The 13,203-nt window shown below is 38.8% G+C and overlaps 1 protein-coding gene across 3 annotated transcripts in view; it reads left to right on the top strand.

Moving 5' to 3' along the window:
* The window catches only part of LOC100603380 (cytochrome b5 reductase 4), a 111,449-nt gene that overhangs the window by 9,404 nt on the left and 88,842 nt on the right, over window positions 1–13,203 (top strand). For all 3 annotated transcript variants that reach the window (XM_030798239.1, XM_030798240.1, XM_003258288.2), the window contains exon 2: window positions 967–1,120. In XM_030798239.1, coding sequence (XP_030654099.1) covers window positions 994–1,120 — 127 coding nt within the window. In that variant the 5' untranslated portion in view covers window positions 967–993. The remainder of the gene's footprint in view (window positions 1–966; window positions 1,121–13,203) is intronic.

Below are 13,203 nucleotides of genomic sequence, written 5' to 3'. Positions count from 1 at the left end.
TGGCAATTTTTTTTCTGCAAAGGGCCAGGTGGTATTTTTGGCTTTGAGAGCCTCATAAGGTTTCAGGCTCTTCACCACCACATGTGAAGATGATTCTTTGCTCAAGGGCTGTATAGAAACAGGTGCAGGCCATAGTTTGCCACCCCTTCCCTACAGTGTTACAAGTTTTATTTTCCATTATTTGATAAACTTTGTTACTCAATGGATTCTTAGATAAGATTGCTATCTAATGATTTCTAATAGTCTGTTTATCTTGTCCAGAAAATCAACTATAGTTAATTGTCTCTTTACCTTTTCTTCTGTCAAATTTCTTTTGATTTTTAAGGTGAAGAAATTTTGGTCCAAACTGGTGACTGTAACATATTAATGTCAGAGCTGGGACCAGAACCTCTTTTCTAGTTTCTGGTTCAATACCATTCCTGTTATATGGTCAGCCCTGTGTTGCCCTGGGTTCCGCGTCCAAGGACTCAACCAACTTTGGATCAAAAATATTTGGGGAAAAAAATTAAAAATAACAATACAACAGTAAAAAAATAAGAATTATAAAACAATACAATACAACAACCATATACATGGCATTTACATTGCTTTAGGTATTATTAGTAATCTAGAGATTATTTAAAGTATATGGGAGGATGTTCATAGGTTGTATGTCAGTACTTTGCTATTTTATATGAGACACTTGAGCATCCTGGATTTTGGTATAGGGTAGGGGGAAGTCCTGGGACCAGTCGCCCACGAATACCGATGGACTACTGTACTGTGACATCAATATGGTGAAAATTTGTGTGGTAGGATTTCTAAGCCCTGCCTTTTATAATTCAAATATAGCACAAACGATGTTGACAGCCTCTTAAAGCTGTAAAAGGATTTATAGAATTGTTAGATTTGAGTTTTATTATCTTTTAAAATGGAATTAAAAGTAATGAAGAAGCTAGATTGAATTCTTCCTTTTTCCATTTTTAGGTACCTTTAAAACAGGGCAGAAGCCTTATGGATTGGATTCGACTGACCAAAAGTGGAAAGGATCTAACGGGATTAAAAGGCAGGTTAATTGAAGTAACTGAAGAAGAACTTAAGAAACACAACAAAAAAGATGATTGTTGGATATGCATAAGAGGTAGGTGGTATTTATTAAGTCCTTCAAAAAATGTTGCCTGAACTTTCCAATTATGATGTTATATAACCTCATAGTCATGTTATTTTAAACAATTGACAATTATTTAACAAAAATCTGCCTTGTGCTTGACAATAACTTATATAATTCTGACTTTGGATAGTATTTCTTCCTTAAGTAACCATTATATTCTGATGCAGAAAACAGTGAACTTCTGATGAAAAAGTTTTTCTTGCTTCCTTTTACTGCATTTCTTTTGAAAGGAAACAAGCATTTGCCAGACGATATAGTACAAAATTATTTGGTAAAATCCGGTTTATATAGCAATAACTTTCTGTCTCAGAGCCTTATAACAGAATTCTGTTGGAAAAAAAATCTCTGAGAATCTAAAGTAAACCTGAAAGTCCTGCATTAAAGCCAAATCTTCAGTTTTCACTTGCAGCCATTTTCATTACATGGTATATGTTTCTTAGCGATATTAGTTACTTGATTTTGTTTAGCTCAGAGTGCATTAGAAACTCCAAATTAGATATAAATGTATTGGAGGAGGTGAGCAGACAGACAAGAAGGTAGCTGGTAAAAGCTGACTTTGTGGTAGCCAACAACCTGACATCTAGTAGGGGAACAAAAATAAAAACGAAAGGCATCCAACTATACCATGAGGCTCCATACATGGTTAACTGTGTTTACCATCTGTGTAGAGAGGAAGGGAAATATATCATTTTTGTTCTTAATGCAATTGTAATTTTATCATTGTGTAATTTTGGTTTGTTGTCAGTTATCCTGACTACACTATAACCTATATGAGGGCAGGGACATTGTCGGTCTTACTGCTCTGTCCTTAGTGGCTGGCACATAGAGGCCATTGACTTGTATTTGTTCAGTGAGTGTAACACTTACTTTTAAGAAATACGGTCACTTAAAGAGGTGTCTGGTGGTTTTCACAGTGGATTGGTGATATCAACAGATATCAACACCAATAAATGCTGTATTAATTTCCTATGGATGCCATAACAAAGGACCACAAACTAGATGGCTGAAACAACAGAAATTTGTCTCCTAGTTTTGATGGCTAGAAGTCTGTGATTAGGGTGTCAGCAGGGTTGGTTCCTTCTGAGGACTGAGTGACAATGTGTTCCATGCCTCTCGCCTAGCTTCTGGTGGTTTGCTGGCAATCTTTGGAGTTCCTTGGCTTATAGAACATTACCCTAATATCTGACTTCATCTTCACATGGCATATTCCCTATGTGCTTGTCTGTGGTCAGATTTTCTGTTTTTATGTGGACACTAGTCGTACTCAATTAGGGACCTCCCCTACTTCAGTATGACCTCATCTAATTTTGCATCTGTAACAACCCTATGTCCAAATAAGGTCATATTCTGAGCTACTGATGGTTAGGACTTCAACCTATGAATCTGGGAGTGGACACAGTTCAACCCATAACAGACACAATTAGAGTGTGAAATTTTCAGTGGCAAAGGGTATGGAAACTCCCAGCAGGTGATGACATAGTTTGTATTGAGACGTAACAGGTGTTCAGCTCCCCAAAGTTCTTCAGAGACATACAAAAGTGAATGGTACCAGCAATCTGGAATGAGGATTCTGGCAGGTGCAAAAAGATCCTTTTGACATTTTATAGGGTTTTTGCCACCCTCTTTATCCTTCCTTCATGCGCCCTACCTGTTTACCAGCTGCAAATAACTGGTACAAAATGACTTCCCCATTGTGCCTGAGTGTTTTCTGCTAGATAGGGTGAAGTCAAGATTAGTTTTCCAAGAACACCTTTCAGCTGGCCCAGGCTGCAGGCATGCCTGAGTTCTGTTTCTGCACTAGGAAACCACTTCTTCAGAAAACTCGATTATGTGAACCCTTCATATCCTAGTGATATTAGATAATAGAGGCATTATTAGAATAGTTAGACTTTATTATTCATATGATGTGTTGATGGGGACAAGGGACTGGATTGCTGTGTTTGAAAAGTAATACAGGTTGAGTATCCCTTATCCAAAATGCTTGGGATCAGAAGTATTTTGAATTTGGGATTTTTTCAAATTTTGGAATATTTGCGTTATATACTTACTGGTTGAGCATCCCAAATCCAAAGACCGGAAATTTAAAATGCTCCATTGAGTGTTTCTGTTAAATATATTGAAGCTCAAAAAGTTTCAGATTTTGGAGCATTTCAGATTTATGAATTTGGGATACTTAACCTCTACACTTCTCCCGGTTCCATATCCCTTGTAATGATTTGAATGTATAGCACCTCGTCTGGTAAGGTTGTTGATTTAATCATGATTTTTTTTTTTTTTTTTTTTTAAAGGAGACAGGATCTCGCTTTGTGCCCTAGGCTGGAGTGCAGTGGCTCAATCTTGGCTCACTGCATCCTTGACCTCCTGGGCTCAAGTAATCCTCCTGCCTCACCCACCTAAGTAGCTAGGATGACAAGTGTGCACCACCATGCCCAGCTATTTATTTTTTATATTTTTCTAGAGATAGGGTCTTGCCCTGTTGCCCAGGCTGGTCTTGAATTCCAGGTCTCAAGCAGTCCTCCTGCCTCAGCCCCCCAAAGTGCTGGGATTACAGGCATGAACTACCATAACTGGCCATGAGTTTTTTAGAGGTTTCTGCTGGGGAACATGTTCTACTCTATCAGTAGTAAGATGTTTTCCCCTCTTTGTAGAAATAAGGTGTGTCTTTTTTTAAATCTTTTTGACAGAGTTTGGTCTTTTATTTTATCAAGAAACACTCAGTTTAGACTCTGCTGATGGAGGAAGGATAAATGACTGTTAGCAGGCAGAGTGAAGCACCTTAAGAGGGCTACAAAGTATAAGTGATATCAGACTGTTGGAAGGGAGACACATGAGTTAGGAAAATCAGGGATGCTTTTGTGGTAGAGATAAGCCTTGAAGCAGTAGACAGGATTTCAACAGGAAATGAGAAAGTGCACTCAGGTGGAAGGAAAGGCCTGAACAAAGGTACAAACACAGGAAAGTTTGAGGTGTTCTGGAGCTTAGGTTAATTGTTGGAGAATTATAAGAAGGAAGGCTGGAAAGGTATGTTAGGTCAGATGGTGGACAACCTTGAAAGCCAGACTGGGAAATGTGTTCCTCATATAGATGGTAGTGTGTACTCTTGAAGGGATTTGAATGTGGGGACAGTGTTATAAGAGTATGCCTTGGAAAGATTAATCTGGTGGTAGGTGTGGTGAATTGAAATGGGATAAGGAAAGCATTTATCTTCTTACAGAAGTTCAGATGATAACAAGAGGTGAACCAGGATGTTGACAAAGGTCTTGGAATAATAGGAGGAATGTGAGACAAACAGATTACTGGTAACTTCTAGCGTGATCCCAATGAAACTAAAAATACATGTGTAAGGGAAATGGCTGTGCTTTAGTCAGGAGTAGGCCGAGGTGGCCTTTCTGCGCAGCATGACTCAGCGGGTTTGGAGCGCAGGCACATAACCTCGCACATTATGTAACCATGTCGTGAGTTTGTGCTTGGCTCTGAGTCACTATTGTCTGTAAAAAGTATAATTGCCGTACATACGCTGTACATACAGCTTGCTCACACCCAGTGAGAGAGAAAAGCCATGTTGAAACTATCAACAATTCCTGGAGTGTTTTTCCAGCTGCCCTCCACTTGCTCATCCACTCCCCTCAGACCTCAGTTAGAACCTGACAACATGACTAAACAAAATTATCTTTTTCTTCACAGCTGTTCTAATTTAAAATATTACTGATAGCTTCTTAAAGGGGGAATGTGTGTGCCAACTTTAGTCTTGAAGGTTAGAGATAGTGTTTGGACCCAAGTTTTCATCAAAACTGTGCCACAGGGAAGCATGGTATCATAGTGCCATGTTTTTTTTTTCCTTTTTTAAAGTACTAATTCCTTCATTTTGTGACAATTGCCCCATTTTTAGATTAGGTCTGAATTGAACTGATCACGATGTGGGAGACACAATCAGTTTCTTCAGGAAATCTTAGAAAATATACAATTTGGTGTGGGTTTTTATGGCTAATATTTTGGGGACTATTTTCTTTTTTTGAATAAGTAGCAGCATTTCTGCTTCATGTTCAGGTGTGCTGAGCCTAGTCACATACCTTAAAATAATGGTATAAAAACAGCACTTGGCCGACAGTGGGATGTAAAAAATGAGCATCAGTTTGGAATGATCTCTAAGATGTGTATCAAGTTACTAATTTTTTCATTCAATTTTCACCATTTTCTGTAAAGTATGTAATTATTGTAATGCAGTAGTAGTTAATTGGAATGCCAAAGAAATGGGTTTGTAGGGGGATTACTGCTTTTTTTAAAAAACTTGAATTTACCATTAATTCATGCTTTTATATTTTTCTCTCTTATTGTTGTTTCTCCCTCTCTTTCTCAAGAACTAAAGATTTACAAACATGTAAAGTGTTGAGCAAGTAGCTAAATCACTCATCTGAGAGTTCTGTCAAGCCTAGATCAGACTGTTTTTACTGTAATATGATATGTTTTATTGTAGTATAATCAGTGTTAGCAATGATGCATTAAGTAGTGAAATCATTGTTTGGGCAGCAAGGTTCAGCCTTTTATCTTAGTGAGTGTGAGGGAAGTGTGGCTTGATACTCAGTAACAGTCCATTTGAATAAATGGTATCTCAAAAAAAGTTGACTACAGCCAAAGGACTAGTGTCTCTGTTGCTAAAAATTTAGCACCTTAGGTTCTCCAAATGGTATTTTAATGGATTTCACTTATTTAAAAATGAACACATTTTGATTTCTCCTTATGCTGATTGTCATATACTAGTAAATTGAAGAGGCCTGCTTGATGCCACTGCAAAAGTGGCTTATAATTGGTCTGTATTTTTTATTTCATAACTATTTTTTAAAACTTGTGAAGTGGATCCTAAGAAGTAGTATTTAGTCCTGTTATATTTCATTACATTTATTTAGATTTCTAGGTTCATTTACAACAAACCTTTTAAAATTTACTCATAGGATGGTAGTGTAAATTTTTGTGACTATAGTTGATCCTCCTTATTCATGGACTTTATATTTGCAAGTTTACTTACTTGCTAAACTGTATTCATAACCTCAAACTCAGTACTCACAGTGCCTGTTAGTCATTCAAAGACACACACAGAGCAGTGAAAAATATCTTTGTTGCCCAACGTGCACATTCCTAGCTGAGGTTAGACAAGGCTATGTTCTGACTTCTTGTTTTCGTTCTTATACTGTAAAAAAGTGTCTTTTTGACCAGGCGCGGTGGCTCACGCCTGTAATCCCATTACTTTGGGAGGCCAAGGCAGGCAGATCACTTGAGGTCACGAGTTCGAGAACAACCTGCCCAACATGGCAACACTCCAGCTCTACTGAAAATACAAAAAATGAGCTGGGCAAGGTGGCACATATCCCAGCTACTCAGGAGGCTGAAGCAGGAGAATTGCTTGAACCCGGGAGGCAGAGGTTCCAGTCAGCCGAGATCACACCACTGCACTCCAGCCTGGGTGACAAGGGCATAACTCCATCTCAAAAAAAAAAAAAAGTATCTTTTTTGAGGTCTGTTTAGTGCCATAATTTTTACATTTTTGTGTTTTTGGTTGGTTATTTTACTGTTTAAAATGGCCCCCAAGAATAGTGCTGAAGTGCTGTGGCAAGAAAGCTGTAATATGCCTTATGGAGAAAATATATGTCAGGTAGGCTTCATTCAGACATGAGTTATAGTGAGTTACAGCTGTTGGTTGTGAGTTCAATGTTCATGAATCAACAATATATATGGGCTCATGGGAACCCAACTTTGTATTTTTTACTAGTAGCAATGGGTCAGTATTCGCTAATTCAGTGTTTGCAGCATACAGGAACCCAACTTTGTATTTTTTCCAAGGAGCAATGGGTCAGTATTTACTAATTCAGTGTTTGCAGCAATTTTATGGAAATGACTGCCATGAATAAGGATAACCAATTATATTTCTTTAGATTATCTTTTATTTATACTTCAGTAATGATAACGAAAGCTTTGTAGGTTAAATTCAGACCCACCAAAAATAGAGCTGATTTATCTGTTTTTTTTTTTGTTTTGTTTTGTTTTTTTCCCTAGGTTTCCTTGGCTCCCTGGTTCAATTCTGTTTTCAGAAACTGCAGTATTATTTGTCCATAGCAGGGAAATTTTTCTACCTGCTCTTTTAGGAGCAGTTTTTCAAATTTGGAACTAATGTTTTAATTTGTAATAGAACATATTAACCCAGTAATATACTATCTAAATAATAATGTATTATTATTACAGTTAGTTCAACCATTCTGTAGTTTACTTTGTGTACTATCATCATTACTTTCTTGGCAGATTTTTGAACAACTCTCTTCTGCCATTTTCTTGTTTAGGTTAGATTAAAACCCACTGTATTTGTAACCTCAAACTCAGTACTCACAGTGCTTTTAGACATTCAAAGACACGCACAGAGCAGTGAAAAAATCTTTGTTGCCCAACATGCAGGTTCCTAGCTGAGGTCAAAGAAGGCAGTGTTCTGCCTTGAATACCAATCAACAATGTTCTGCCTTAAAGAAAATCAACATTATTTTAGTGGTACATTTCCGTTCATTCATTGTTTGCTTTTTTTTTTTTTTTTTTTGAGATGGAGTTTCACTCTTGTCACCCAGGCTGGAGTGCAATGGCACGATCTCGGCTCACTGCAACCTCCGTCTCCCGGGTTCAAGCGATTCTCCTGCCTCAGCCTCTTGAGTAGCTGGGATTATAGGCGCCTGCCACCATGCCTGGCTAATTTTTTTGTATTTTTAGTAAGAGACGGGGGTTTCACCATGTTGGCCAGGCTGGTCTGGAACTCCTGACCTCAGGTGATCCACAGCCTTGGCCTCCCAGACTGCTGGGATTACAGGTGTGAGCCACCACACCCGGCCCGTTCATTGATTTCTAACCTAACCCATAGATTTTTCAAGTTGCCTTATTTCACAACATTATGCAAATAATCTAGTCTTTGTTGATTGTATTAATTCCTCTGTCTTACTGACATCGAAGATTATTTGCTTTCTCTTACTTTTACCCTGTCTTTATCTCCTAAATTGTCATTCACTCTTTTCCTTCTCCTCCTTTTTTTCACTATTTCTCTCTCTGTACTTCTCTCCCATTCATTAAAAATCTAGTGGAGAGGAAAAACTGCTGATCTGAGGGCCTCATCTAACCCTCAGGTATTCTGTTTGGTTGACACAGTGCTTTAAAAACTGCAGCCAACATTCTGAAATTTTCTTTGTGGGAAAGTTTTTCTTTTTTATTACAAATTTAATTTTAAAAAAGGATATAGGGCTATTTAAATTTTCTCTTTACTTTTGTGTCTGTTTTAGTTGTGTTTTTCAATGAAGTTGTTAATTTTGTCTCATTTAATATATTGGCATATAGTTATTTGTAATACTCCCTTTTTATTTCTTTAATGTCTTTAAGTTCTATGATATACCCTATATATCCTTGTTCATTTCTGGCATTGCTAATTTTTTCCCTCTTTTTTTTCTTGATCAGTCTTACTAGAAGTTTATCAATTTTAGTAATATTTTGAATAAACTAATTTTGGTTTGCATTTTCTCTGTTGCTTCTTTTCTGTATCATTGTTTATTATTTCATTACTTGTTGTTTTTTGTTACTTTTATTAGTGATGTAGTTAGTTTAAGATTTTTTTTCTTCAGCATTTGCATCATTATATTTCTAGAGACAGTTTGCAGTAACTCTCATTATATTCCTGGTTATTGCCTGAATTACTTGATAGTGGCAATTTTTACTCCTATTTATGTTTTGGCTGTTGCCATTCTCTTTTTGCACATTCAGATGTATTACCCAGTCACATAATTCTCAGGTTTAAATTAAAACCTCATATACAGTTAAATATTCTTTTTAGAAAGTGCTTTCTTTTTTTAAGTACCCTAGCAGGGTTATTGATGTGTCAGTTATATGCTATGTGCTAAGTGTTAATTTTCACCACAGACCAATGAGGTGGGTCCTCCATTTCACAGATTGAGGGTACTGAAGCTTAGAGAATCCGCATTTTCCAAATAAGAAAACTGAAGCTGATAAAATCTATTAGTGGGGAGTCCTAGATGTAAGTGATAGAAAACTGTTTTGGCTTAAGCAGAAGCAAAAATTTACTGAAAAGTTAGAGGTGAGGATCGATGCAGGGGCTCAGACCAAGTCCCCGGGACCTGCTTTCACATTATCTTTTGGTTTCCTTTCTGAGATCACTCTGTTTTAGGATTAACTCTAACTTCATAGCCTGAAGGTGACCACAGAAACTCCAACCCTAGTTATTTTCTAGTTCTGTTCTGTTTCTCTAATAGCTGAGATAAAGGTCTTAGATTTGACTTTGATTGTCACAGTTTTGATCAAGTTCCCGTTGCTGGTACAGTAATTCTATTTAAGGGAAAATGGTATACTCACTCACTTAAACCTAGGTCACAAACTGCATCCTGTAGCCTAGCGTGGGACCAAACTGAAGCATATATGACAGGGAGTAGTTTCTTGAACAAAAAGTGATACTGTTGCTAGAAGGGATTGGATGCTAGGGGAAAACATTAATGTCTACCACAGAGAGTCTGGTAACTTGCCAAAGGCATAGCTGATGAGAACGGAGCCACTGTTTCAACCTAGGCAGCCTGATTCTAAGCCTTTACACTTAAACTATAGACTGTGCTGCCTCCCATTTTACTATATTCAGCTCTAAAGTTAATCGTGATTTAGCATTTGTGTGTATTTCTCACTTTGAGAGACATAACATAAATTAATTAAGAAATTATCATGGGGTGTCTGTTACTTATAACTCTTCTCGTGTTAATTAACATTGCTAGTTAAGAATCATATAGGGTATCCTTCTTCTTCTTTTTTTTTTTTTTTTTTTGGACAGGGTCTGACTTTGTCACCCAGGCTGGAGTGCAGTAGCACGATCTCGGCTCACTGCAATCTCCACCTCCTGGGTTCAAGTGATTCTCCTGCCTCAGCCTCCCAAGTAGCTGGGATTACAGGCACCCATCACCACACTCGGCTAATTTTTTGTATTTTTGGTAGAGATGGGGTTTCACCATCTTGGCCAGGCTGGTCTTGAACTCTTGACCTCAAGTGATCCACCTGCCTCAGCCTCCCAAAGTGCTGGGATTACAGGCGTGAGCCACCTTCTGAGACAGTTTTTATCTTTAGTAATTTGATGAAACATAGTTTTTGCTTTTTTGTATGACTGTGTGTAGTTGTTGCTCATAAAAAATAGAGAAGACAGGTTTTAAGTTTCCTTTGTTGGTTCATTCATTTAATGACTATTTCTCAAGGGTCTGCTATGTGTGTGCATTACACCAGGTTCTGGAGGGTAATACAAATTTAAAATAGAGACGGGTTGTGCTCTCATAGAATTTACAGTCTGTTCGGGGAAGGGAAAGTGTTAATCCGGTCTGTTAGGTGTTGTTAAGGAAGGGTGTGCTGTGCTGAGTGAAGATCGCAGAAGACTGAGCTGAGATCTGAAGGACACGTGGGAGTTAACTAGGCGAGGAGAGGAATGGGAACATTATTCCAGGCTTCAGGAGAAAGGCATGCGAAGGATGGGTCGTGTGTTTGTGTGTGATTTCTTTGTGATAAAAGAAATTATGTACACGGGCAGGTGTTTACAGTGAATATAAGGAACTTGAAGTGGTAGCCATATTCTGTCTTCTCTTTTTTATCAGAAAGACACTTCTTTCAAAGACTTCCTTCCTGCCTGCTTGCCTGCCTCGCCTCGCCTCGCCTCCCCTCCCCTCCCCTCCCCTCCCCTCCCCTCCCCTCCCCTCCCTCTTATTTTTTTTGAAACAGTGTCTCATTCTGTCACCCAGACTGAAGTGCAGTGGCATGATCATAGCTCACTGTAGCCTCAACCTCCTGGGCTCAAGTAATCCTCCCACCTCAGCTTCCAAAGTAGCTGGAACTACAGGTGCGCACCAACATGCCTGGCTACTTTAAAAAAAAAAAAATATTTTTCTGTAGAGTGGGGCCTCACTGTGTGGCCCAGACTGGTCTTGAACTCCTGGCCTCAAGCAATCCTCCTGCCTTGGCCTCCCAAAGTGCTGGGAATGAGCCACTGTGCCAGGCCTCAAAGACCTCATTCTTTCTCAGACCTTTTTTTTTTTTCCCCCTAAGGCTAATCCCTTTATGTGTTCTTGTCAGTCCCTTCCAGCCTTTTTTATGATGTTGGGCCATTGCTCATCCTTTATTGTCTGCCATCTTCAATTCTTGCCTTTCATTCTTCCAGCAGCTTCTTTCCTTCAGTTTCTTCATCTTTGAAAACCTGACTCTGAGCCTCCCTGACCGCTTCTTCCCTGAGGCTCTCTTCCTCTGTACCTGGTATGTAGGACTTTTGTTAGAACATCTATTCATTTTCTGGGCCACTTTTTATATTTTTGTCTTTATTCTTTTTTTTTAAATTTTTATTTTTTTTTTAGATAGAGTCTCACTCTGTTGCCAGGCTAGAGTGCAGTGGCGCGATCTCGGCTCACTGCAACCTCCGCCTCCCAGGTTCAAGCAATTCTCCTGCCTCAGCCTCCTGACTAGCTGGGATAACAGGCGTGCACCACCATGCCCAGCTAATTTTTGTATTTTTAGTAGAGATGGGGTTTCACCATGTTGGCCAGGCTGGTCTCAAACTCCTGATCTCATGATCTGCCTGCCTCGGCCTCCCAAAGTGCTGGGATTACAGGCGTGAGCCACCATGCCCGGCCGTCTTTATTCTTAGGTTTCAGGATATTAATGTACCACTTTTCTCCCTATATCCCTTGCATCTGGCAGAGGGCATAGCTCATGGTTAGTATTCAGTAAATGTTCTTTGAGGCATGTGTAGATTTTGATATGTGCAAGACTTTTTATTTTTTAATTAAAAGAAAATTTTAATGTTTTTTTAGATACTGAGTCTCACTATGCTGCCTAGGCTGGACCCAAACTCCTGGGCTTAAGCAGTCCTCCTCTATCAGCCTCCTGAGTAGCTGGGACTACAGGAAGTGCAGGACTTTTAAACCACGTTGTGGTAGTGTTACAGGACCACCACCACGTACCCAAAGGTAGCCACTGGGTCAGGGTTTCTGCACTACAGTCCCTTCTGTGGTTACAGGAAGGCGTTCCTGATCCAGACCCCAAGAGAGGGTCCTTGGATCTTGTGCAAGAAAGAATTCAGGACAAGTCCATAGTGCAAAGTAAAAGCAAGTTTATTAAGAAAGTAAAGTAGTGAAAGCACAGCTACTCCGTAGGACAGAGTAGGGTGTTCCTCAGAGTAAGAGGAGGAATGCATCCATCCTAGGTACAGTGCTTGTATACATGTGGAGATGTGCTCTGCTACAAAGGTTTGTGATAAAGGATTAATTTTCTTTATTACTACACTTTGCAAGAATCAATATTATCATCTTTGAAGAAAAATTAGGAATGCCTTTGTTCTCCAGATATCAGGATATCTGGATACTCCCAAGTCTGGGTCTGTTTAGTGGATACTATTAATTTGTTCCCTTAACCACAAACATGTAGAGGCTAGGAATGCCTGACTTTCTCGGAATTTAGCCCAGCGGGTCCCAGCCTCTTTTTCCTAGCCCTCTCTCAAAATGGAGTTGCTGTGGTTCGAACGCCTCTGACAGTAGGGATATTCTAATGATATCACAAGATAGAACCCAGCTGGGGGACTTCCATTTTTCGTGTTTCCATATTATTAGCTCCTGGAGTTGGGGAATATACTAGTCCCTTAATAAGAAACTTTGTTATTTCTGGACAGTTCTCTGATATAGATTCATGGTCTATTAATTCAAATGTGAGCAACAGCCTGATAGATTTCTTATGGTTTCTCTCCTTTGTGTAGTTTTGTATTTTCTTTTGTAGACTTTGCACACTGTGGGGATTGGGTAAATATTGAAGATTTCTTACGGGTCATTTTTGTCATTGAATACTTTTTAATGAAGCATTTTATTTTGAAAAAAGTGTCAGACTTACAAAAAAGTTGCAAGTGTGATGCAGTGAATTCCATAAATTCTTCAACTGCCTGGACTCATCCATTGTTGACATAGTTATCATTATATTTTAATGAAACCATTTTTTCTCCACTATTATTTTTTATA

The sequence above is a fragment of the Nomascus leucogenys genome, chromosome 18 (genome assembly GCF_006542625.1).
Source record: "Nomascus leucogenys isolate Asia chromosome 18, Asia_NLE_v1, whole genome shotgun sequence".
NCBI classification, from domain to species: domain Eukaryota; kingdom Metazoa; phylum Chordata; class Mammalia; order Primates; family Hylobatidae; genus Nomascus; species Nomascus leucogenys.
This window is presented reverse-complemented; position numbering and strand designations above follow the sequence as displayed.